Below are 27,874 nucleotides of genomic sequence, written 5' to 3' on the forward strand. Positions count from 1 at the left end.
CATAATAGCCACAATAATTTGCACAACCTGCCACTGTTATGTTTATTCTGCTGCAGTTATACAACAGTGCAGCTTACTCTTACTGCTGGGAGGGGGTATACCGACCACTGTCACACTCTGGGCCTGGTTCAGAGATTTACACTAATCCGAATGATTATTGGTCTACTGCGCATGTTAGTTGCACTGTGCGCACACCAAAGTACCTTTTCGATGCTGCTCGCAGTGAGTGTTACTTTGCAAAGTGGTTGACACTCAGAGACCCTTTGGGGGGGGAGGTAACGGAGTGGCTGTAAACACGCAAATGTGTCGTAGATTGCCTCTGCGATCCTGTGCGCAGATAGTGCTTCTGGCGTCTCAGCTCAGGCGGCCATTCTGCGTAACCATAGGGATACTCGGATGGCAGACTATGGAATGATCTGTGATGGCGGCTGCGTATTTGTATGCACTTGCTTGGATCTGTGAAGCCGCCGGTGGGTGTCTCAGTGCAATCCCAGCCGGCTATTGCATTAGTGTATTTTCTTACAGCAGCTATGTGCGGGACTGCAGCTGCGAATGCATTGGCGTACATCTCTGAATTAGGCCCTCTTCAGTAACCAGCAGGCATATCACCACAGCGGAGTTCCCCACCCAATGGATTGAGCACCTCTCAGCCTTATCTTTTATTTTCTGTTTCTTACTGATTTTTTATTTTTTTTCACATGCTTATATGACTTGTAACACATGTACTATAATACTGGTTTGGTATACAGTCTGTCTTGCAGCTGCTGTGTCAAGTTTTTACTGTTAAGTTTTAGTAATATGATTTATAGACTATTACGTTTGTTTTCTTAAATTTGTCACATGAAGTAATTAAAATGTACTTTTTTAATGAGTTTACATTTATTTAAGGATACTTTATGGCTGGCTGTAAAACTCAAAGTAAAATGCGTATTGTTTGGGTATGTGGGATATACAGTTCTGTTTCCGATGATCTGCGGTGGAAATGACCATCTGGTGTCCTGACACAGTTATGATGAACAGAAAACCATGTATTCGCTTGTCAGCACTGCATCCCTAACTCTGCAGATCGGGCAATTTTTCAGGGGCCCCACATATGGCCCATTGCTTCCTAAAGGCAAGGCTGCACATTGTATTTGTGGTGGACTAAGACTGTTCACTGTCGTCTTTAAAACCATATACACAGTCGCAGTATTGTAATATCGGACTATCCGATTTTGGCTAACCAGAAGCTATGTTGCTGCACAGTCCCCAGCCACTAAAGTATGACCTAATGGGGAGTAGGATGTATCTATGTCTAGGATAAGAACTGGATGCGTTAAATATCCCAGCCAAGGAGATGCCAGCGCTTAGAATAGCGGCACCAAAATCCCAACACCTGTCAGAATCCCGACGCCTGCATTCCGAAGGTAAGTAGCAGGGTTAGGGGGAAGGGTTAGGTTTAGGATTAGGGGTTCGGATTAGGCACTAAGGGGTGGGGGAGGTTAGATTTATGCACCGGGTAGGGGTAGAAGAAGGGTTAAGATACCAACCGACAGGTGTCTGTAGCCTAACCCTGTCAGGATGCCGGCGTCTGGATTTTGACTGCCGGCATCCTGTACCCAACCCGGTAAGAACACTTAGTTCTGTGCAGGGTACCAATTGGCTAAGCACTGCTCTAGTTCCTAACTGTTGCTTTTTTTAAATGTGAATATTGTTTCAAATGGAATACAATAATTTTGCAGTGATGTGTAGAAGTGATGTAAAATGTCGTCTTTATTTTTTGCTTTGTTTACAGTATTTAACCACAGTTATTCCTTATGAGAAGAAAAATGTGCCACCTTCTGTTGAAGATCTCCAAATACTAACTAAAAGTAAGTGTGAAGCCGTTCCAGCATGGCTGCTGTTATTTTGACACTAAAGCAATTGATTTGTTTGTGTTCTTTGTGATTGGTTTTTAACTGTCCCTTTTTGTTCATATTCGACTTTGTGACCAGGGGTTATTATAATTAACCGGAAATATTTTGTGGTGACTGGTATGCTAAATAATAATTCATTCCAGTGCCTGCCATATACTGGTCATGCTGCATTTCCTGTTCCATTCTACCAATCCATGTATGTAATGCATTGTGGTACACAACATAAATTGCAGCACAATGTCCAGTTTGATTGACTTTTTACCATTTTGCATAATTCAACTATTTTCCACTTATATGTATAAATATAACGTGGTGTGCTCTGGGGCACTTAAGGTGGCCACACACATGGCGATCTGCACACGATCAGCCGATGTGTACGATTTATGTACGATTTCCCTTGAAACTCTCCCCGGCAGCTCTGCACACGATCTTCACATGATCTGCCCACAATTTGGTGTCCAATCTTCAAACGATCTCTCCTGCAGTCAGACTGTCACAGTGCATCGTGTCCTAGATTGTCAGATCTGCCCTACTGCACGGCAGATCTGACGATGCGATGTGCGACCAGCGGGGACGCGCATCGTGATCGTGAGTGGGGACTCACGATTTACGCACGATTTGGCCATATTTTACACGATCTTTCGTTCCAATGTGTCTGAATTGGCCAGATTGGGTAAAATATCGCTATGTGTGTGGCCAGCTTAAGTTATCTGTTGATTTATCTATGTGCGGTACCTTTAATTAATCAGTGTGTAAAGTTGTTAAAATCCCATAAATATCCACAAATTATCTACATGAATTTCAGAAATTGCCTGTAGTAGATCATTAATCCTGAATGTCCTCAAATGTCTGTAGGTAGATAAAGTCCTGGAACAAACTTGGTTAACTCTTGTCTTTGGTTTACAAGGTCTGTTGGATGGGTGTTCTTATTAAGTCTCAGCCCTCTTCATCTTTCCTCTCCACCTCAAATGTAATATTTTGCACTGTCCTCAGCCAGCATTTATTACATTTGAACTGCTCTTTATCTTTGATTAGAACTGTACAAGCTAAGCCTTTATTGCACATTTATGGGTCTCCCATATGATTTGGGGGCGCAAATGCTTTAAGTTTGTCTTTCAGAAAAAAACTGTATGTTTGTCTTCCTCTGGCAGTACGGAGTCCTGTGCAATAATGGTATAAAGTCCCCTTATCTATGTACAGTATTTGCAGAAACCTCCAGTAATAATTAAAATAATGTTTCCTATCCTAGAAAATGTAACCTAAGATAATAAGCTACTGTTATGGTGTGTGAAAATAATAAATGGGTGTGGATTAAAAAATTACACTATTTATACCCCTTTTACACCGACCTGAAAATCCCGAGTTGATGCATGTGATCGCGCATCAACCCGGGATTTCTGTCCGTGTAAATGGATCCACCCAGGTCCAGGGTCCCCGGGATCTAACTCTGGTAGTTTGCAGGGGTGACCACGGGTCGTTCCTGTGCAGGAGTTTGTTGAACAGACCCTACAATCTTGTCTGACACTCTAGCAGTTATGATTTTCCAAATGGTTGGAGTTTACGTCTGAATGTTTGTGTATGTATAGCATACAGTATGTGTGCTCCCCACACAGAATAGAGATGTTTTCACCAGTAGTATTACTGATCAATGTCTGTAAGGCATTCTAGTATCTGCTTAGTTAATCTCCAGATCAATCATATATGCTGCTTCCATAAAGGCTGAAAAAGCCAGCATTTGTTTGTTAAGGTCCATGAGGTTGTACCTCAAGATCTGGGACTCTGTAGTGCTGTGCTCGTTCCTCCTCAGGGATGTGACAGGAAGTGCCAGCAGCTTGGCTGCTGGTGAGGTTGCTCCCATTCTTGTTGATGCCTTAGAATAGTGCTGCTGCTTCCATTTGGGGAGCAGGGTCTGTGTGTTCCTGCAGGTTTGTTTGTTGTGTGCTTTCCTCATGTGGATGTATGCAGGTATGGACAGAGGCTCACAATTATATTGAAGCTAGTTGTTTTGGTAGCTCATCAGATCTCCATCGTCATAGTATCATGCTCGTCACATCTGCATCCAGAATTGGTTTTAAAGGGTTTATTTGTGTTAATATTTGTTTTTATCTCTGCAGTTCTCCATGCAATCAAAGATGACAGTGAGAGAGTACCAACATTGCTAACAGACTACATTTTAAAAGGTATGTTCAAAAACTCTCTTCAGGGTACTAATCACCTGTTACCGAAGCCAAAATAATTTTTGAATAATAACTAACAATCTATGAAACTGTCTGCAGTTTAGCTTCTTAGAATACTAATGCAAATGGCTGATTTTGGGGGGTTTTGTTTTGTTTTCCTGCATCACTTTAGTGAATTGTAAAATCTGCTTTTTTGGGGGGGATCCACCCACCCCCAAACACACCCCTGTATGACAGAGTATTCACTGCTGCCTTACTGATGTACATATCAGACACATCTCCCAGGTCTTAATCATTGGCCTGAGATCAATTAGATTTCTATAAATTGAGAGATTTGCTTCCTGTGATAAAGAGCACATCAGTGTTTACGCCTACTCCTGGGAGAGGCGCCTGTAAGCTAAAAATAGATCACCCTATTATGCTTAGAGTAGGAAACCTTCCAACAATTGCGATGTGCTAAAGAGTAAACCGCACCTCAAAATCCAGTCTCCCATAACTTTAGCGTCACCACTCTCGGCAGATAAAAATTTATATTGTTGTACTAAAATATTGCTTGGTTTAGCCTTATTTACTGTATAGCTTAAATTGATCATATAGGAAAGAGAGCCCAACATTCAGCTAGTTACCAGTACAAACGACCAAGGAGTAGATTCAATTAGCCACGGGACATACCTGAGCTATTCAATGAAGTGCTACAACCTCTTGCGTTAAGCCCCAGAGGGAGCACTTTAGGCTGCGAGGTAAGTTTGCGTTAAGTGCACCCTCTGGAACTTAATGAGTGGGAAAACCCATAAATTCCAGCGTTTAACACAGAAATCCAAAGGTTAACACGTGGTACATGTGGATTTACCCATGTGGTAATTGAAACAGCCCCTAAAACTGTTTGTAGACCTTTACTAAACTGTTGCATACCTCTGCCAATACATAGTAAGCCATCTACCAGCTTCAAGGTGTTTCTGCTAATGGGATGGTCTTCTCTCTAATCCAGTGATGGATAGCCTGATACATTTCATGGGCAATATATGCAGCCCTCTAACTACTTACCTACATGACTGTATATTGGCTTTATCATTGTAATAATGAGTTACATATAAGCCTGGAACAGGCATAATGCAGCTCTGCCGAGGGTTTTCCTTCTGTCATATTGTTGCACTTGTTGTATTTGAGCTCCATGATAGAAAATGTCTGATCACGTGTATGTGGAATAAAAAATGCAGGAATTATATAGCTCGTTCCCATTGAAGAATGCTGGAGACCACATTTGTCTTCCTTTGATCTTACTGTACATGTGCTACTGTGAGGAAGACATAACATGGTATATCAGAGATCACAATAGAAATCTACTGCATTGCGCAACGGATTAGATCAACTTCACTCATCACCTCAGGTTTTATAACCTGCCAATCTTCCCCTTCCAATCTTCGGTAAGACCTTGGGCCCTGGCTGAAGCACAGTGGGCTATAAAGCAGAAAGTAAGAGCTGGAGCTTGCAGTGCATAAAGCAGGGAAAGGTCATACAGAGGAGGGAACTGGTGGCCATAGGTGATGGCTCAGATGATCGCCTGTTGCCCATCACTACAGTAAGCAGAGGGCGTACTACCTATAACGAGTAAATTGCTTTCTGAATGCCTATTTTAATCATAACCATTGTTTTATCATTTTTTTTCGGTCTGGTCGCTGAGTTAGTGATGACAACCAATCAAAATGTCTGTAGAGATGTATTACAACACTACTAAGACCTACAGTTTGACAGTCAATATGTAATAAAATATCTTTATCAAAATATGGGTTATTTATTTGATATTACACTCGCTGATGAAACCTTTTTATTGCTTCATTGAACCTATGAAATATAAGTGTTTAAAGCCAATTTCATGTTGCACTTAATTGATTTAGTTTTCTGTATTTTAAAGTTTTGTCAACCTTGATGTGATTATTTTTTATTATTATTGACTTGCATATGTCCTTTGGCATTTTGAACTAAATATATTGTTACCCTACTATTTCTGTGATTTCAGCCATAGTTTTATATTATCTGGCATTTTTTTTCCATCTTGTTTTTTGTTAGTGTTTTACTTTATTTTCTTATTACCATGGGAGATGCCAGATCTGCATTGAGTAAAAGATTGTAGAGTGTCTGAGCCTCTTAACTAAGTGAATTGCACATAAACTATATCAGTAGTTATATAAAAATGTGGCTGTGGATCCCAGACAGAAGCTAAAACGTAATAGGGTATTTAGGGAAATGTTACTGGAGGACATATACAAGCCACACAATATTCTGGAGGTGGGAAGCCCCTTGGAGAGAACATTGCACAGCTTTACATCTGTGTTCACCTTTCTGTGTGTTATTCTGTCTGTCTCACCTGACTTCTCTTGTTTTTGTGTTGTGCTAGCCCTGGTGTAATACTGGATGGCTATGAGGTTTGTGCAGTGTTGAGATATATTAATGGGGTTACGAAGAGTGTGTCTTTAACTCATGATTTATGTTGGACTGCATATGGACTCTTCTCTATCCTGCCTTGATTCTCTCGAGTTTAAGCCGCTGTGCCGGTATCCTGTATGCCTGCCTCGTTCTCTTGAACATAAAACAAAGGTTATATTTTCGCTTTATTGTGGCTGCAAATGGAAAATTATACTGATCCTTGAGCATCCGAGGAAACCAAATGGTGTTTCTAAATTAACCCAGCTATACAAGATACTTTGTGGTAGATCATAATTTGAATTCACTCATGACCGTTGAGAGGAAGAAGTACACAGCTGTGTCTAACCTTGTCCTGTTAGGACGGGATTGCGTCATAATCCCGACCGTGGGGATTCCGGTGCTCAGAATGCCGATGCCAGAATCCCGACACCTGTCAGAATCCCGTGACCGGCATCCCGATCGCCGGAATCCTGAAGGTAAGTAAGCGAGGTTAGGGGGAGGGTTAGGTTCAGGCATCGGGGCGGGTTAAGGGTAGGGTTAGGATACCGACTGACCAGTGTCAGTATCCGAATCCTGTCGGGATGCCGGCGTTGGGAATCTGACCGCCGGCGTCCTGTACCCAACCCGTTAGGACAGAGGACTGCCCATTGTAGATATTGTCAGTAAGTCAGCTGCTAGACACAAACTTTCACCATTATACCTCCTCAGCTTCTGTTTTAATAGAAGGCTTTACTTTGGTGCTGTAGGAACACTTGAATAAGGTGCTGGGCTAATGACTTTACAGCCTTCCTGCTGCCCTATTCGCCTGAATTTTTGCCACATGGCGACATTCCCATTACACTGTCCCAGCCCGTCTTGGGCTTGTTGGTACATTCTCCATCCTTTTGTGTGTATCCACCAACACATAGTAGCTGTCTGACATTTAACTTACAAATCTACTTCAGCTATTCTAGATGGACCAACGTCGCCTTTCTGAATTGTAAGAAAATTAACAATTCAATTTAGAGGTTTTAGGATCCATAGGTATGCTTTGATGACCTTACCGTATAGGTATGCTTTGGTGACCTTATCATATAGGTGCGCATTGGTGACCTTACCATATAGGTATGCTTTAGTAATGACCTCAGCTGAATCGCATAAATCTCTTCTGAACAGAGTATATAGGCATACTTGCCGACTCTCCCGCAGTGTCCCGGCCCCCCGCAGAAGAGGCAAGTCTCCCGGTTTGGCTGCTTCCCCCCGCACTTTACTTGTCGGAAGTGGACGGTCCGAAGGGGTCCGATGAGCCTAAATTAGCTTGTGTGATGGAGCTCCTAATAACATTCACAAGTATACATGCTTCAGTAATCTGTCTGATGAACACTGTTCTCAGCTTTTTATAATAGACGATAATAGCTTGTATTCTGCTGCTTAGCAAATGTACATACATTCACACCTCAGATTCTACACTGTATGAGAACTTTTGCATATACAGTATATATTTGTTAATTTAATTCAACCAAGTTTATTAGGTCATTGGTCCAATGCCAAAGCCCCAAATAACCATGATGCCTTATTGCATTCAAATTGATATTATTGGGCACATTAATGGTGATGTTTGAAATCAGCCTGTGTGTTTGGTCAATCTTTAGACCACACGAACAGATCCCATTGGTGGCAGAAGAATGGCGTTGTATGACTAGTTATGCACTTATTTGGCTGAATAAGTGATAATTTATCTCGGGCTGAAAAGCAACTTTCAGCGTGTCCAGCTCTACTCATAGCTGGTTTACATCAGGCTTTTTATCTACTGCGGTCCATTACAGCTCTCTGCAAGAAGGTTGCAGCAGCATAACACTTGTTAATTATCAAAAGTATGAACTAATGACCATAGATTAACCGTGTAAAAAACAAAGCCAAATGTCCTTTATTAAAATATTATTGTGTAGAAGTAGATTGGTGCCGTAGGTAAGTGTACTAGTATCTTATTTGTGGTATACCTGTTTTTATTGTATGTAACGTGTTTATTTTTTAATCAACATATTTTTTTTATTGTCTTTTCAACAAGATTTCTAATACTGCTGATTTGTTTGTTTTTTATTACAGTGCTATGCCCTACCTAAGGAGCTCCTGGATTTGCAGGATGAGATTACTTGTGTATGATAAGATGCATTAGAAGTTCCTATGTGAACAGACCCTGTAGCTGAATCTGCATTCATCAGCATCCCATTCCTATTATTCAATTGGTATTTTGAGCATGTTGACAGAATTATTCAGCTGTTCCCCTTGTATGTGATAAGTGTTATGGGATCCTGCCATTGCTGGTGTACATAAAAAGGATCTGTTACGCCAATCAGGGTATGCTCCTTCAGAAGTAGTTTAACATGATATTTATGAGATTAGAACAAGTGTACAGTTTTAACCTGTTTTTATGTGTTGAATTCTATTTTTACGGTAACTAAAAGTAAAGTTCTTTGATGGTTTTTAAGATGGAAAGAGACAGTTGCTTTATCAATATTACATTGTTTAACCGAACGGAGGATGATCTGCTAGCTCAATACAGCAATATTGTGTTATTTAATCTTATTGTATAAAAAGGGATCAAATGCTAATTGCACTGATACATATATATATATATTTTTCTCAAGACTTTTTCAAACTAACACTACAAAATACCATAAAGACCCAACACTGGCCAAAAACAAAACAAAACAAAAAAAAATAGTTTTCTAATTCTGATTTTTTTTTTTAAAGATGAGTTACATGGGACATTTCATAACTTCTGCAGATCTGTACGACATACCTTGTGCTAAAAGTGGAGCTGTCCATTATGTGAGCTGTACTAAAATGCAGCCTACATGTTTGCTAGCAATCTGGGTCATCACTTGGGCATTGTATAACTAATGTTTATGAGGTGCCTGGTTTCTAGTAAACTAGTATTTTTTTATAGTCTCATGAATATTTTAACCCACAAATTAGCTGCCTTCCTTTGTGAACAATACAGGTCACAAGGTACTTATTTCCATGGAGAAAGCCATTTTGTGACCTGAACCAATATTGAAAATAATGATGCCACGCAACTGAAAATGCACTTGTTGTTTAGGCCACAAATCGGCTGCCTCCTCTGTTTTATAGGCGACTGGTACACTGTGATAGAACAAAGTACTGCTGTCCTGTATTAGATGATGAGTGCTGTAAGGCTCCATAACAAAGTTACTGGAAACAAGTCTCAGCTGTCCAATAGCCTACCGGTACCATTAGAGAATTATCTGTAGCACATGCATGAGACCTTTTGATAACTAGATAAATATTTGCCTTTTTTATTTTTGGAGAAAAAAAAAATCTATTTACAGTGTTACTACTTTAGTGTCAGTGACCCATTAAAATGGAATGTCTTAGGGCGCACATCCACATGCCGAAATCTATGTGCGATTGAATGATAAAGATATCGTTCTCGTTCAATCGCACATGAATCGGGCACATTAATGTCGGAAACGACCAGCGATGCCCGCTCCAGCTGGTAGTTTCCGACATCAATCATCGCCAAAACATGCTGGTCAACCTGACTATAACATCAGATTGAGCATGGTAGTGGATGATTGATGTGCCTACACTGAAGGACTGAACGTTCAGTGGAGGCACAGTACAGACTGTGAAAGGACTGCATGTTTACAATGTCGTAATCGTGCAGTTGTTTTTTGGTCCGCTAGTGGATGTGCCCCCTAACACTGCCATTGTTCAAAGTGACTGAATAGCAATCTATATTAATGTGGTCCTATTAATGCGTTCATTGTGGATGGGCACTAATTAGACCTCTCTAATGCTCATTCTAAGTTATAGTGCAATTTGTGCTTGGCGTTAGTATTATATTCTTTTGTCTTTTCATTTTTTCTTTTTTTTTTTTTTAATTGTCTATTGAATATTATTTTTTTTTACACGATAATGCAGAAGGGGTTGAAGATCTGCTGATGTTTTCATTTGGCCGTCACATTACCCTTGGCTTATGTAATTATTTAAATGTAACTATTTAGCAGATTCCCGATTAGGCTTACAATCAGCTACTTAGCGTGTTTGTTCTGTAACGTCATATAGTCCATATATAGGGCTGCTCTGGTTACCTGTGAACCAAACTAATTGTATCTATAAGTGGATCTGCAGTGAAGCAATGCCTTTAGAAGATTTTAAGCCATGTAATGAACGTAGCAGCAGACAAAACCATTACCTAAATTGGATATTGAAGTCCCTGGAAGTCTATGGGATTGTCTCCTAATTGCAAGCAGCTGGTATGTTTCATAGTGGAAAATTTGTAAGTCTTATCTCCTATGTTTGTCTATTCTGTTGTAAATGTACTCAAAGGGAATCTTTCAGATGCAGTAATTATGCAGTGTATGTCAAAATGTATACTCATCATTGTTTAATTTTACAGAAAATAAATATGCTACATTTTTAAAAAAAAATATTTATCTGTAAAACCCCCTGTACAGCTTTTGCCTGGCCTATGGAAGGAGTCGGGTTCTATGTATCACTAATTGACATAAGTATTGTTTATATTTAAATATCCTAAGTTCTGAAATGTTTCTGGAATGTAAAGTGCATAAGCTTTAGGGATGCAAGCCTACCATTGGCATCCTCTGTACCCCTATTACCTGTTCCCGGATTGGCTCATAACAACAATTGCTGAAGTAAATGGCATGAATAACATACCGTGTGGTTTTACAAACTTCTGAATCCTGGAAACTGACTGTTCACATAGGATAATCTTGTATATTCACATATGTTATTCTTTAACGTTCCTCATTAAAGGGAAAAATTGTTAAGAAAAATAAATGTAAAAATGACAAACGCATGTATGTATAAAATTTAATACAGGAGGTTCTCTAGGTGTTTGAGTACATGACAGACAGATGCCACATTTCTGGGTCCATACTACACAGTATTATAATGGTCTGATTCCTATGCACAGTGGTGATCAGGACTAATCCCTGTACATTCAAGGGTTTTTATATGTAGTCACATCCAGCATTATGTAACTCAGAGTAGCACCACCACAGTGGGATCATTTAATAAGCATTACAAATGAACATAAAAGTACATATTAGTAGTACTTGGTGAGGGCACAGTCTTTCAGGTTATTTTAGACCGAGCAATACATTTTGTTAAACGTCAGGTAAAGAGGGTATCTGCGTATCTTCTAGCTCTTGGTCATCGTCGGGAAATAAATGCCTGGTCACTGTAGGAATAAACTGTATGTGCTGTGCTAACAGCTTAATACTATACATTTCACACACAGGTGAGTTATACAGACCATATAGAAAAGCTCATCCTCCACTACTATTACTATTCAGTGGATGCTGTGCATGGCTATTATATGAGGTCCACATATAAATGGGATTTTAAATGGTTTTATAAATGTTCTGCTTTGGCTCAGCCATGCTACTTAAATGGAGGTTTTTATTTACACTCCAATTAACCATTCTGGTGCCAGAGGTTTAGATGGCCCTACAATAGGTTGCTGATTTATATAAAATAAGTATTAAGTAAATAAAACTATAATCTTGGACATTTGTGGTTGCTGTAGTATAATTCCATGTGCTTTTTTATTTGTATACGTTTGCACTGAATGAAAGACCTCTCTGGTGTCCTGAGACTCAATGTTTACACCATGGATCTGCAGTTAAAGGACATCTGAACTCAATATTTGATATTTTCATATGTATATAATATAAAATATATAGTAAATCATACCCCACAACATCTAGACATGCAAAATAAGGATAACATAAGCTTGTCCCTGATCACACAAATGCCCACTTGCAAGGTCTGTGATTCGGGACTGTCAAAACCTCCACTTGGCTTTTTTTTCCCAGCTTTTTGGGAAGGGGACCTCAATGGCCACCAATGACGTAAATACATCTCCTAAATATAGTGACAGCGAATACATGAACAAAAATCTGATATAGTAACAGTTAGGGCGGTGTCCAATTGGTCCCTGAACATTGTTTGGGCGCTAATGGTTCCCCCGGGGCTATCCGATGAGCCCCGAAGTCCTGCCAGACGCCGGCACTTATCAGGGATTATTTTTTTTTTATTTTTTAGGAAGTTGACATGTCCCGAAAAATTATCCCCGAAAAGTGCCCTCTTTTTTTTTTTTTTTTGTCAGCGAAATGGCAAAAATACATAGGTCCATGAACTGATCACGGATCCTATCTGTTTTTGGGTGAATTATCCTATTGTTCACCCAAAACTAATAGGATACTAGGGTGAAAAAAATCTGCAAAAAAAACAGTTTATTGGCGAAAAATCCCATTTTTTTTTCTCCCCTGAAAAATATTGGGGTTTAATTGGATGCCACCCTAAGCATATCCTTGATTTCTTTCCAGCTTAATGCAACATTACTGCCTTTAGCCCAAATGTAATTGCCAGCGAGCTGCTGCAAGTGCTGAGATTTCGGTAATTCAGCTGCAAGATTTGAAGTTCAGGATTTTTTTTTTCTAAAACCAGAACCAACCTGGGGCCCTGATTCAGAGCCAGACGCTCTGAAAGAGCACTCGCTCTGCATCAGTGCGTTTTTGTGTTTTTTTGTGCGGCCTCAGGGTGCTCGCATAGCTGTTAGTGACCACCCACAGCTATAGCAAGCGGCCATGATGATGGTCGTGATGGTCAAGACCATCGCGACCATCGTGCTTGCGAAGAGACCCTTGCGGTCTAACAGACCCGTAATCTCTCCACTGACATCACTCGTGATGTCAGTGGGGCCGTCCCCAAACGTCAGGCGTTTTCATGGGAACGCCTCCGTTTGGGCAGTCACCCCCCTGGCCCGCCAACCAAAGGGGGCGAGCTGTACTCATCATCGGCAGCTCACCCCCTTTGGTGTGAGACCCGGAGCGACAGATTGTCCGTCGTTGTGCGCGCTCAGCGCTTGTGACTGGGTCTGAATCAGGCCCAGGGTTCCTTACCGCTAACTAAGACTGCATAAGGCTCTGCTGCACTGCCCATAGTGATATGAAATAAAGATGCTGCTTTGTAAATGACACCTTTCCACAAAGGGGCAAATACAGCAGCACGTCGGATAAATTTGAATTACATGAGTTCTCCAGCCATTTCATGTAACTTATTTAGGTGTGTTGTACCCACACTGATATATGAATGTCTGATAGTGGGTTAACGTGTTCTTTAATCGCAAAGTTGTACTGAAGCCTGTTGTGATCTGTTTTACGCTTTTAACTTTTAAAAACCTGTTTATAAATTGTTTCTAATTGTTAATTACTATGCAGTCTTTGTTAATTGCAAGTACTTTGTATGCATTTTTTTTTTTTTCCCCCGATTTTGAAGCGTTCATTTATTACTGGTTATTTTAGTTTTCTGTGAGGTTTTTTTGTCTGTTTTCCCATTTTACTCATTGAGCACAAAGCAAAACCAAAATAAATTCTAATTAAGTGTACTTTTGTGTTTTTTAAGTTTCTTTAGTAAGTATATAGATATTTGTTTCCTTGTGAAAACAAGCATTGTGTTAGGAATTGAGACTCAGGCCCTTATTCAGAGCCGGACGTTTTGACTGGCCGCTCGCATAGCTCTGGGTGACCACCCACAGCTATAGCGAGCGGCCAGGAAGATGGTCGCAATGGTCAAGACCATCGCGACCATCGGGCTTGCGACGAGACCCTTGTGGTAGGGTCTCGTGGCCGCTAGCCCCAGAGAGATTTCGGCTCTAAAAGAGCCGAAATCTCTCCCACTGACATCACTTGTGATGTCAGTGGGGCCGCCCCCAAACGGAGTTGTTCACATGGGAACGCCTCCGTTTGGGCAGCCACTCCCCCAGCCTGCCCACCAAAGGGGGCGTGCTGTCACTCAACAACGACAGCACGCCCCCTTTTGGTACGAGACCCGGAGCGACGGATTGCCTGTCGCTATCCAGGTCTCACGCATGCACCTGACTGTATATTACACAGTGCCTTTATAAAAATAACGTTTATAAAATAAGTAGAATTTGTATTACTAGACTACCACAAAATTGAGAACGAAGTATTTCATATTGTTGACTGTGTATTTATGGTATAAATCCACTACATAAAATATATAATTTATCTCCTACAATAATGGACTTTTTCCATCCAGACAAAAAGAAATCAAAGCACCAGATGGTCAATAAGTACATTTATGTTGTTCCTACCCTATTTTTGCAGTATTTGGGCATGGTTTTTATTATGTACAGTACTCTTCGGGTGGGTGCTGCAACTGAACTGCATTTCTGGATGTCCCCTCAGATGCTGCCTGACATAGGTAAGGACCGTGTTTTGTACAGATGAGAATGCTGCACTTTGGATCCAGATTTCTTTCACTGTAGCACTGCAAAAAAGGATGAACATAATCTTTTATGGTTTTCACAGAGGCCGTTTATTACCTGATGACAGATTACCACTTTCCTTGTCCTTTTATGCCACATAGCTTTGCAGTGTCCTGACAGTGCCCACTGCACCTACAAACAGGGTATATTGTGTCATTCTCCATGTGAGTTGTATGGATGTATATAGTATGAGGGGTTTTGTGGGCCTTGTCTTGCATTCCTTGCAGATGTATAATTTATTTGGGAAACGCTAATGTAAACAATCTTCTATACTCCCAATTCAGTTCTCAAAGCCCCTTTACAATTCAGGTTTTGGGGATATCCATTCATGAATACAGATAGTTAAGGCAAACTGATTGAGGTGCTAATTAAGCCACCTGTGTTCCAGTATTGATATTCTTAAAACCTGGATGGTTAGGGGGCTTTGAAGATCCAGTTTGGGAAACGCTGGTTTACATCCCCAATTGAGTTGCTGTGCCTTCTGTTATTATATAGTGAATGTTCTTATCCGCTCAGTTTGAGAACGATAGGTGTTTTGAGAACTTTGCATGAATTTACTTAGTCTGACAGATATGGAAATAAAAAAACACTCTGAGGTTAATGTTCATCTAGTGAACAGTCCTTGTCCATGCTGTTACGTTCCCTGGGAAGTCAGTCAGCTGCTTATAAGGCCAATTCAGCACTTGTGTTCATACCTTCATCATGGAGGGAGCAGGAAGGAGTTTACTCATCTATATGGGGCTCTTGTTCCTTCTGTCTTGGAGTCTTGTAAAAGCACAACCAGACGATAAAACAGCATCCGGAAAAGGCCAATTTCCTTCAGACGCTTTCCACAATAAGACTATCATCACCGACCACCAGTAAGTTGGCTCAGAACAGACTGTCATTTCGTTATTGTAGTGAGATACAGTAATGTATAGAAATGAGCCTTTCCAAGGGGAGGGAATTTATGGGTAATGCAGTTTACATGGCAACTATGTATTTAAACGTATAAATAGTTAGTGTGAATTGCAGAGGTCTAACCTCAGTAGTATAAATAAGGTGACTGACTAATGAGTGAAAATATGGTGAATTGTGTTGAAACATGGATTTAGTGTGTGTTACAGGCAATGTGGGAAGTACAGGCACTGTGTAAATTTACTGAAGTTTTTAGGCAAAGTGGGAAATGAAGAAACTGTTTAAAAGCATTTAAGCATTCTACACAATGCCTAAGCAAAGTGGGTAACAAATTGGTAAATGCCACTAGCAAACAGTCTTCCATTGTCTGACTGGAAGATGGGTGGTGCTGCAACATGAGTGAACATGTCAATCAAATTATAAGCCACTTCCTCTATTGTTTTAAGATACTTCAGGAAAACAAACGCATAAGGTAATCCTGGTAGACTGAGTGGTTCCCAGGTAGGTATTGCAATTTCCACATTGCCTAATATGTATTTGGCATTAACATTTCCTAGGTAAAGTAGAGCTGGGTACACACTAGATGATATGTTGGCCGATCGGGCTGACATATTGGGCACTTCGTCTAGTGTGTACCCAACTTTGCACGCTCCTGATGGTCCTTCATTGGATTAGTTCTATCGGTCTGCATGCATGGCCGATGGAGAGACCCAGCTGCCAACGCTGGTAAGGTCAATGGTGCCGGTGAACGCTATATCAGGCGATCGTTCACCAGAGCCTGCCCGATATATCGTTCATTGGCACCATCAGGCGTCGCAATGGCGGGCCGCTAAGTGTGTACACAGCCTAATATAACTTCCTACATTACCTTAAACACATTTTAGGCATTCTCTACAATGCCTGATTTCACACTTTGGGTCTGATTCAGAGTTGGGAATGGAATGAGATATCTCTCTCAACTGTGAACCTGGACAAACCATGCTGCAATGCAAGGGGTGTAAATACATACATTTTTTTACATGTGGGGTAAATACAGGCTGCTTTTGCATGTGGCCCACAAATACTGCACATCTTTATTATTACTCTACAATTTAGATGTCCGTTTGGAGACACTCCTCCGAAATCTAAATCTCTCCGCACATTTTAAACCTGCCCCACCTGCAATGCAGCATGGTTTCACCAAGATGATCAGTTGAGGGAGATATCTCACTCTATTCCCAAGTCTGAATCGGGCCCTTTGTCTGTACTAAATTCACAACTACAGTGTCTGCCATTGTGGTAGATATGCTCTTGTTTTAACATAAGTTATACAGTCTCCAAATTATATGTATGGAAAATATAGGCTGCTGCAAGAAGATACAGTCAACTATGTCAGTATCTGGATTGTAGTAAATTGTCCAAAAGAAATTTAGCAGTAATTTGGTTTAGAACAAAGAGGACCTGTGTCTGGTACGGAATTAAGACTGTGGAGCAGGGAATGATATGATTCAATATTTTCTTTGAAGTGCTGCGTAATATGGTGGTGCTATATAAAAAAAAATTAAAATAGACAACCAAAAATTCTCTACCTGTTGAGAAATTACACCCTGTTTAAGCAGTTGGGACATTTGGGGGCGAGATATAATAGGCTCCGAGTTTTTTGTATGAGACAAACTCGGACCTTCTTGCACATGTAAAGGTCCGAGTTTGTCTCAAAACTCACCAAATGTAATAGCCTCAAACTCAGTAGTTAGCAGGCTATTACATAAGGTGAGTACTGGTGAGTTTTCTCCTATGAAAACTCAGACTTTTTAATGCGACTAGCATTAAAAGGACCAAGTTATACAGAAGTCTTCACAGATCAATAAGATCCGTGAAGGCTTCTGTGTTAAAAAAAAAAAAAAATGTGATGTGCTTCCCCTCCCTACAAGCATAACCAACCCCGGGCTATGAAGAGCTTGACCTGGTTCCTAAAATGCGTAGGGGTCCCCTGTATTTTATGAACTAGCACTGGGCTAGGCTGAGCCGGTCCTGGTTGTAGAGATATAGGGGACAAAATGAGTAGGGGTCCACTGTATATTCCATAAACAGCACCGGACTCTTTCTATTGGGGGAGTAATGCCACAGCTAGGGGAAACCTTTCACCGGGTCCTCCAGCCAAAGCATTAAACCTGACAGCTTTTCAGCCCAGGCTGGGGATCCCTGGGGAGCTGGAGACCCCCCAGCGCCCCTTTACGGTGGGTGCCAGGTTGATCGTGTATAGTGTATTGTAAAGAATAGATTATATTATTGTCTCTTGCTGGCGGAATACAGGTCCCAGCAAGTTTCCCCTGCATGCTGGTAGATAGAGAACCACAAGTACCAGCATGCAGGGCATTACGAGCCCACTGGTACCTGTAGTTCACCTGCAAAACAAATATTAAAATAAACACAAGACACACACTGTGCATGAATGTTTAAATAAAACTACTGACACACTCACATACACACACTCTCAATCCACCTAGTATACCTGAAGCAATTCATGTCCACTTGTCCAAGTCGAAATCCACGGATCCCTGGGAAAAAAAAAACATCCATACTCTCCTTTTCCTATGCGTGGACCACGTCCTCTTCGTTCCATGTAGGCGTCCATGGGGTTAAAAAAAAAATAATAAATTAATACGCAATACCAGTACGGACAGGAGGAAGGGTATGTTTACCCTTCCTTCACGCGAATGACTGGGACCCATGTGTGCCCAGTCATTGCAGGAGCCGCTAGCCAAGTGTGAAATCTCCATTGAAGTCTATGGTGGGAACCGCTACATTGTAGCCAATGATGTAACCTCAAGATTCACCCAAATTAACCTTGCGGTTACATCATTAGCTACAATGTAGCGGTTCCCACCATAGACTTCAATGGAGATATCACACCATTGAAGTCTATGGGGGAGACTGGCTGTGCGCGGTAAGCCCATCAGCGGGCAGCTCCTACGGAAGTGCCCACTGATTGGCTGGCGACTCCTGCAATGACTGGGCACGTGGGTCCCAGTCATTCGCACGGAGGAAGGGTATGTGTAAGCATATCCTTCCTCCTGTCTGTACTGGTATCTCGTATTCATTTTTTTTTTTTTTTTCAACCCCATGGATACCTACATTAAAGGAAGAGGATGTGATGCACGCATAGGAAAAGGCGAGCATAGAATTTCTTTTTTTTTTTTTTTTTTTTTAACAGATATCCGTGGATTTCTTCTTTGACAAGTGGGCGTGAATTGCTTCAGGGATACTAGATGAGGTGAGTGTGCATGTATGTTTAAATAAAACTACTGTCACGGTGTGTGTCTTGTGTTTACTTTTAATATTTCTTTTGCAGGTGAACTACAGGTACCAGTGGGCCCGTAATGCCCCGCATTCAGGTACTTGTGGTTATCCAAGTACCATAATGCGGGGGAGGTTTGCTGGGACCTGTAGTTTGCCAGCTAAAGACAATATCTCATGTATTCTTTACAATACACTATATTGTAAAGTCAGGTTTAAATGCTTTGGCCAGGGGACCTGGTGAAAGGGTTCACCTGGCTGTGGCATTATTCCCCCCGCTAGAAAGAGTCCAGTGCTGGTCATGGAAAATACAGGGGACCCCTACTCATTTTGTTCCCTGTATTTCTACAACCAGGACCGCCTCAGCTGAGCATTGTGCTGGTTCTTAACATACAGGAGACCCCTATGCATTTTTTTCCCCTGTATTTTAAGAACCAGGACAAGCTCTACAGAGCCCAGGTCTGGTTATGCTTGTGGGGAAGGGGATACACGTCTTTTTATTTTTTTTTTTCACACACAGAATCTGTGCTTCTTTCTGTGTTGCTCAGACCTGCTCATGCTAGACTCGCTATCCTAAAGCAGGTCTGGGTTTTTTTTCCAAGTTTTGAGGCAGTAGTGATGTGCAAGTGAAACACTCGCACTCTTACATTGCCCGAGTTCTATGCTCACAATGTCAAAACATCTGGATGCGTGTTTTGCTGTCGCAGGGGTGTGCAAAACATGTGAGTTTGCATGTTCTCACACCCTGTTACATAGGGTGAGTTCTGAAAATGTGCGAGTAAAGCTCTATGCTCGCACTTTTTCAAAACTCGCACCCCATTACATCTCGCCCATAGTCTCACAACCCATTATATAACTGCAAGTTACCTGACCTAGATCTCTCTACAGCTGGTCATATATGCTGCAATATCATCGCAGATTTTGGCAATTGACCAAATATTGCAGTGCATGTGTCAAAAAGGGTACGGTGATTGAAAATCTACTTCAATAGGATTCGTGTTAACCATGGTGAAAAATGCAGATGGTAGGTGACCTTCTATATGTGTGGTCTTCCTTCCACACTATTATCTATATATTTTTTTTTATAATGCACCACAATGTATGCAGTGCCATTCAGTTTAACAAAGAAACTTTTCACAATAAAGTATCAGAGCATAAATACAGTAAACATTAGCTGACCATAGACCAAGTATTACAATAACACCGCAATCAGGGAAGGAGAGCGAACAGGGTAAGGATTGGGGAACTAAATGAAGCTAACGAGCAAGTTGCGGCGAGTCATAGGTGAGAATCAATGCAATACTCCTTGACCCTATACCCAATGTATGGGTGAGAGAACAAGGTCAGAGTTACTGAAGGAATAAGGAGCACTGGCCACATGGATGGTGCAAGGGAAAACCAGGAGGGAGTTCCAGCCCTGCTCGTGAGAGCTTATATTTTAAGGTGATCCAGAAATAATCCCACCCAAGTCTGTGGCTAAATTGAAGGGTGGTCCTGTTGCTTGGGGCTCAACTGGCAGGATTGGTCTAGGAGTAGATCTTTTGAAGTGGGTTTTTTACTCTATATCAGATTAGATAATATAAATCGAGATCACCTCATATAAGATCTACTTTAGGTGGTATTTGGTCCCAGAGAGACTTCCTCACATTTCTCCTCACACTGTCCACACTGCCTCCAGCACTGATCTGCAATGTGTAGGTACATAAACAACAGTTGGTCCTGTTGGTAACCCTAATCTCTGTCACAGGTCTAATTCGTCATGTTACACTTTATAATTTTCTGCTGTGTGCATCCAGTGCCAGATTAATGTATACATGGGCCTGGAGCTGAAATTTAGGAAGGCCTATTGTCTGCCGCAGGAGGCGGTGTTTCCAGCATGGGAGGGAGGAGTGTGATTAGTGATGTGGGGGTGTAACCAGTGTTGTGAGGGTGTTGTCTGTACAGGGGGTGTGGCCTGTGCTGTGGGATGTGACTAGCGCCTACCCTCAAAAACCTCAATCTCCACCCTCTCTTCACTTATATCAATAGTGTACTGTGAGAGTCTGCAAATAAACAGAAGGGAAACACCACTTGTTAACGTGACTTCACTTGGCAAAAAAAAGAAAAATTGCACATAATGATGATGTAAATGTGAAAGTGTCAATTAGTTATATCATGAACGTGACATCTCTCTACTTAAGATGTTACCTTATTAATAGCTATACAGAGATTTTATATCTAGACACAATAGTGAGATCCAAATAAGAGTCACTAAGTGCCACGCATATACATATATACAATATATATGTCTGTGTGTGTATATATATATTGATATATATATATCAATATATATACACACACACTTTTGGCCAACACTCAATATACAAAAAAAAAATGAATGTGTGTTGCTGCCCTGTTCGGCTGAGAATTGCATGCAATATAGTATAGGGGGATAATTCTCCAGGACTTTGAGAATCAAATATATATTTTTTATAATTTTACAAATAATCACTGTCATGTTTTGATGTACGGATACACCAGTTATCAATCCTTGATGACGGTGTTTTCGTTTATGAAAACGTTGCAGTGATTTTTGGCTATGTAAACCTAAAAAAATTAATATTTGATTTTTAAAGTCCTGGAGTGCTGTCCCCTACATTATATATATATATATATATATATATATATATATATATATATATATATATATAAAGCCTAGGTCACCTCAGCCGCTCCGCCCCCAAAGATGAGCTGCCTCCTATTCCCTCCATCTAAGCATGTTGGCGCCGGGTACCGGAGATACTCGGCCATGCACTCACATGGGTGATGTGTATATATATATTTATGTGTGTTTGTGTATATGTTACAGATATATATCTATATATCTACGTGCACACATATATATATATATATATATACACATAATATCTACAGAGAAAGTGTATATACACTAGATACAGTCTGCAGTGTAGTATATATCTCCTGGAACATAACATTCAAAAGATTCTCTAAGTGCCACTTGCAGATAAAGCACCTTTTTCAGAGCTCCTCAGGCTCAGGTTGGAGGACATCCCGTCCCCGATGATCAGCTGCAGTACACCACATCACCGGGCTGGGCTGTCTTTACTGAGAGCAGATCCCGGCATAGCCAGCTTTCGGTAATGGTCGCAACAGGCAGCAGCCGGCGGTATCTATGTGATGTCACATGGTGTGACATCACATGACGCGGAGGTGGCTGCACAGTGCACAGGGAAGGCTAGTTTCCCACTATCTGTTTGAATCGTAGAGGGAGGAAGGTAGATGTCCCGTGGGGTTTAAGTGGGCAGGGCTTTGGACAGCGCTGGCAAGCAGGCTGTGTTGCTGTAACAGGGAATAAAAATGTAATGTCTACCGCAGCACAACGGATCCTGTGGGCCTATTTTGATGGGAGGGCCTGGAGCTGGAGCTCCACCCACCCCATTATTAATCCGGCCCTGCCTACTGTACCCCATTCTATGCCCCCCCCCCCCCTGCTATCCTCCCTCATCCACTCTCCCCTTACACTGACTTTATTCACATAGTGGTGTTCAGAAGGGGCTTCTCTTGTCAGTGGGCGCACTGTCCGGTCCTCTCCCAGACCCAGCTGTAGTAGAAGAGCTTGAGTCCTGTGATGTGGCTTTTCTCAGTCACTGATTGGCTGTGAGCTTGCCACGCAATGATGATGTCACTGCACAGCATGCTCCCAGCCTGTCCGTTACTGAGTGCAGTTGCATCATGGGACTCCCTCTGTTCTATGGGTAGCTGGGAGAACCTGAGAGAATTGGGTATGCAACCTGAACCAAGAAAGTAAGTATTATCCCTCTACCCCCTTCCCAATCCACCATGTGTTTTTGAATCCCAAAATACCTGAGATTTAATAATTATAATCCTGGGTGTTAAAAAATGTCCCGGGATTGGAAACCCTAAGATCGACACACTTTATGCATTAACATTGAATGGTTAAACTAAGGATATGCATTCATGTCGACATTCAGAATATCACCAGAATAATGTTGACATGATCAGAGTGTCGACAATCACAATGTTGTAACTGACAGTCAATGTTGGCATTGCGAATGTTGCTAGCCATAATGTTGACACATAATGTTAGGGTTAGGCTTACATTTAAAATCCCATTATCGACATTTTAACTATCTGCGTTCTAGCAATGTTGACAGGATATAAATGTCAACATTTAATATAACATGTCAATGTAATATAGCACACCCAACTCCAGACAGCATGGAGATAACTAGATCTGGTTTATATCCAATATGGAATATATAACACAATAAAGACATTTTACAAAATATGGGACTCCGGGTACTCTTACGACAATATCCCAGGTACCATATAAATAGGATCCGTACCCTTGCTGTAATGTAATCTCTGCCAACACCAACTCCCTTCCTGTTAATAATCGCACACAGTCCTAGAGACACTACCTGCGCAGTAACATGAATGTATAAATGCACATCCTTTCCAGTCTAGTTAGTGTAAGATGTTAGACATGAAATGCTGCACTTATATGTATCAAGTCCCTACAAAATAATTGTAATATCTCTATGTATACCACACAGCTAAAGGTTTTGTCTATTGATAAGAGAGCCTGATAATCACACAAATTCTCATACCCATGTAATGTAAGGGAATGGGCTTGTAAATACACACGTGATGCATCAATATAATGTCACCAGTGCTAACGTCTGTACAATTTAGTAGAATTCCCAGGAAACATGTATGCATCACATTATTCTGCAGAGAACGTTCTGCTAAAGGCCAGTCCAAGGTTTTGTCTACATTTAGCATTGTTTTCTAACACCCTGCCCTGTGTATGAGCCTAAAGACCCTTGTGAGTATTAGTAATAACATGCTTCTGTCACTGTTTAGTCATCTAGAAGAGGATCTGAGACATGAGCTGGGAGATATTGACCTGGATAAAGCTTCAGAAGAGGAGCTTGAGTTTTATTACTTCACGTGAGTTTGGTCAATTGTTCTTTGAACTATTCTGGGCTTTTCATTTGGCACATACTTTGGGGGGATCAGTAGGAAAACATTGATTCCTTTCAAATGAATGGATAGTTTGGTAAAGAGCAAGTGTAACATAGATAGAGATGGGGAAGCTGTGGGCCAGTTACCATACAATACATCCGTAATACTGTACAGTACCAGTATAATCACTGAGGCAATTTGCTTCCTGTGCATAGTTTGTTACAAACATGAAATGGGGCCAACTCTATAGGAAGTAAATGCAGGGGGGGCCAGGACATATTGAAAGAACACTGCGCGGATCCCTCTGCCTCGTGCAGCAGTTTCCTTGTTAAATAATGTAGTAGGAAATGAAGGGTGGCGTGAGTGCCATCAGTACTAGGCTGCCGCTATTGGCACATCACTTTGCCCACCAGTGCTATTGGCTATATAGCACAGAGCTATTCTTTAGAGTGATGGGACATGCCAAAACAATATGGAATAACCTAATAGCACTAGGGCTATTCCCTGGCACCCCTGGCTGTGGGATATGGTGTATAATAAATAATATATATAATTAAAAAAGTGTTTATTTCTGGTGAATTAGAGGTCCCAGCAAGCTTGTCATGCCCAGAATTAATGGTTGCCAGAGTCTGCTGGTACTTGGACAACCACATGTGCCAGTATGCCCTGGCATCCAAGGTGCACTAGGACCTACAGTCCACCTCTAAATACTAATGAAGTTCAATTAAATACAAACGTCCATTATCTTCCCCTTTAAAAAATTATGTAAATCTGCTTTTGTGCCACGGACCAATTGCAAATAAAGTTAAATAATGCAAATACATGGCAACGGCCTCAGCCCAGGAGGGATCAAGTTGCACTCAGCTGATCAGACAGGTGCATCTGGGTATATGTTGTGGTGACACGTCTCCTGACAGGTGCATCTGGGTGTATGTTGTGGTAATACGTCTCCTGACAGGTGCAACTGGGTGTATGTTGTGGTGATACGTCTCCTGACAGGTGCATCTGGGTGTATGTTGTGGTGATACGTCTCCTGACAGGTGCATCTGGATGTATCACCACAGCATACACCCAGATGCACCTGTCAGGAGACGTATCACCACAACATACACCCAGATGCACCTGTCAGGAGACGTATCACCACAACATACACCCAGATGCACCTGTCAGGAGACGTATGTTGTGGTGATACATCTCCTGACAGGTGCATCTGGGTGTATGTTGTGGTAATACGTCTCCTGACAGGTGCATCTGGGTGTATGTTGTGGTGATACGTCTCCTGACAGGTGCATCTGGGTGTATGTTGTGGTGATACGTCTCCTGACAGGTGCATCTGGGTGTATGTTGTGGTGATACGTCTCCTGACAGGTGCATCTGGGTGTATGCTGTGGTGATACGTCTCCTGACAGGTGCATCTGGGTGTATGCTGTGGTGATACGTCTCCTGACAGGTGCATCTGGGTGTATGCTGTGGTGATACGTCTCCTGACAGGTGCATCTGGGTGTATGCTGTGGTGATACGTCTCCTGACAGGTGCATCTGGGTGTATGTTGTGGTGATACGTCTCCTGACAGGTGCATCTGGGTGTATGTTGTGGTGATACGTCTCCTGACAGGTGCATCTGGGTGTATGTTGTGGTGATACGTCTCCTGACAGGTGCATCTGGGTGTATGTTGTGGTGATACGTCTCCTGACAGGTGCATCTGGGTGTATGCTGTGGTGATACGTCTCCTGACAGGTGCATCTGGGTGTATGTTGTGGTGATACGTCTCCTGACAGGTGCATCTGGGTGTATGTTGTGGTGATACGTCTCCTGACCGGTGCATCTGGGTGTATGTTGTGGTGATACGTCTCCTGACAGGTGCATCTGGGTGTATGTTGTGGTGATACGTCTCCTGACAGGTGCATCTGGGTGTATGTTGTGGTGATACATCCAGATGCACCTGTCAGGAGACGTATCACCACAACATACACCCAGATGCACCTGTCAGGAGACGTATCACCACAACATACACCCAGATGCACCTGTCAGGAGACGTATGTTGTGGTGATACATCTCCTTACAGGTGCATCTGGGTGTATGTTGTGGTGATACGTCTCCTGACAGCTGCATATGTTGTGGTGATACGTCTCCTGACAGGTGCATCTGGGTGTATGTTGTGGTGATACGTCTCCTGACAGGTGCATCTGGGTGTATGTTGTGGTGATACGTCTCCTGACAGGTGCATCTGGGTGTATGTTGTGGTGATACGTCTCCTGACAGGTGCATCTGGGTGTATGCTGTGGTAATACGTCTCCTGATGTGTTGTGGCAATACGTCTCCTGACAGGTGCATATGTTGTGGTCTGCATTTGTGTGACCATGTACTTGCTGTAATCGGCAAATGCTTGCACACCCTATTTTCCCTGTTACACCTAAGTGTAATGAGTCATGAACGTAAAATGTGACTAAACCTACATAAGGATGGAAGAGTTAGAATCTTTTGTGCATGTGCCCAGTACATAAAATGCACAATTTGCACCGAAGAAAGACATGTACATCCACCTTTACATCAGCCCCTTTGTTGTACTTTATTATGTAAAAAATATGGTGTTCAATTTAAAGGAACCACTTGTCAGATGTTTTTGTTGGACATTGTACACAGTCCATTATTTCTGATGAGAACATGAGCAATTCACTGGTCTGTTGCTGTTTCTAACACCCTGTTTGTATTGTTTCTATTGTCGTATTATAAGCAACATGGCAGAGGACTCCTATTAAGTTTTACATTTAAAAACTGGGACACCCCCATGACCTGAAGTTTGCTTAGGTGATAAAAATCTACCACATATTACATGTTGGCTCCCAGATAAAGTAACACCCCTAAATAAAGTACACCAATTTCTCCTGTTTAATACCAGTGCAATCGAAGTTTAAATAATTGGAAAATAAGTATTGTGTGAGAAATAGGTGTCTTTCCTAACCTAAATCCATAAATGCCAACCTGCTCAGGAAAGATATTTATGTGGCTCTTATGCAATGGTGTCCAACTCTACCCCTCCAGAATCTGAGTCTAGTGTAACATTTGTAGCACTGAACATGTGCACCAACTTGTACCAGTATTTTGAGCTGCATACAGGGGCAGATTGGGAAGTTAATGTGGCCCTGGGAAAAAAAATCTGAAAGAGACCCCCAAATCAACTGTAGATGGGGCAAACACAGATGTAGACAGACTTGGCAAATTTATAGGTAAATAAGATCCACGCCACTCCACTACTAGATGTTTAAAATCCCTTCCAATTATATATGGGTAATAGAAGATAAGAGTATAATACAGCACAGAAAGACAGGAATGAAAGTGACAAAATCCCACATGTTCAATACAAGATAAATTTTTCTGGTAATCTGGATTTAATCTACACTCAATTCTATGTTTATTGTATTTGTAAAATTGCTTAATTTTTCACCATATTTCATTTGACATAGACACAAGGACAAGTTGTGTCTATCATCCCAGTCTTTCTGAGCTCTAGAGAACTCCTACTACCCAGGCTTAACAAACTCTTAATGCTGGTAATAAAACACTATAAAGGGCATCAAGTTGACCACCATACTATTGTAAAGCATCTCAGTGACATCATACAATAGAGAAAGCAGCCCATTGACTGCCATGCAATACAGAGAGCAGCCCAGTTACCACCATACAATAGAGAGTATCCCAGTGATCATAATACAATACAGAGTACCCTAGTACAGAATAAACAAAACAAAATATACAGTGCTTTAGCATCCTGTTCAAACTTAGATTGTTAACATGGCTACATTGCTTTAATTAACATTAGTACCATGTTGGCATACTCTGCTTGACATCGCGCTGCAGACAAACTCATTGTCAACATTGTGACTGTCAAAAAA

General features: G+C 41.5%; 2 protein-coding genes across 3 annotated transcripts in view; both read left to right on the forward strand.

Annotated features, from left to right (window-relative positions):
• FEZ2 (fasciculation and elongation protein zeta 2) overlaps nt 1-11,317 on the forward strand; it is a 77,884-nt gene extending 66,567 nt beyond the window's left edge. For both annotated transcript variants that reach the window (XM_088477411.1, XM_088477412.1), the window contains 3 exons: nt 1,775-1,850; nt 4,010-4,075; nt 8,582-11,317. In XM_088477411.1, coding sequence (XP_088333537.1) covers nt 1,775-1,850; nt 4,010-4,075; nt 8,582-8,598 — 159 coding nt within the window. In that variant the 3' untranslated portion in view covers nt 8,599-11,317. The remainder of the gene's footprint in view (nt 1-1,774; nt 1,851-4,009; nt 4,076-8,581) is intronic.
• Nucleotides 11,318-15,521: 4,204 nt separating this feature from the next.
• Nucleotides 15,522-27,874, forward strand: part of LOC148518647 (multiple coagulation factor deficiency protein 2 homolog) — a 23,868-nt gene continuing 11,515 nt past the window's right edge. The window contains exons 1-2 of the mRNA XM_088477458.1: nt 15,522-15,679; nt 23,880-23,966. Of these exons, the coding sequence (XP_088333584.1) occupies nt 15,522-15,679; nt 23,880-23,966 (245 nt within the window). The remainder of the gene's footprint in view (nt 15,680-23,879; nt 23,967-27,874) is intronic.

Source organism: Taudactylus pleione, unplaced genomic scaffold (genome assembly GCF_031769625.1).
Source record: "Taudactylus pleione unplaced genomic scaffold, aTauple2 ptg000201l, whole genome shotgun sequence".
Lineage (NCBI taxonomy): Eukaryota > Metazoa > Chordata > Amphibia > Anura > Myobatrachidae > Taudactylus > Taudactylus pleione.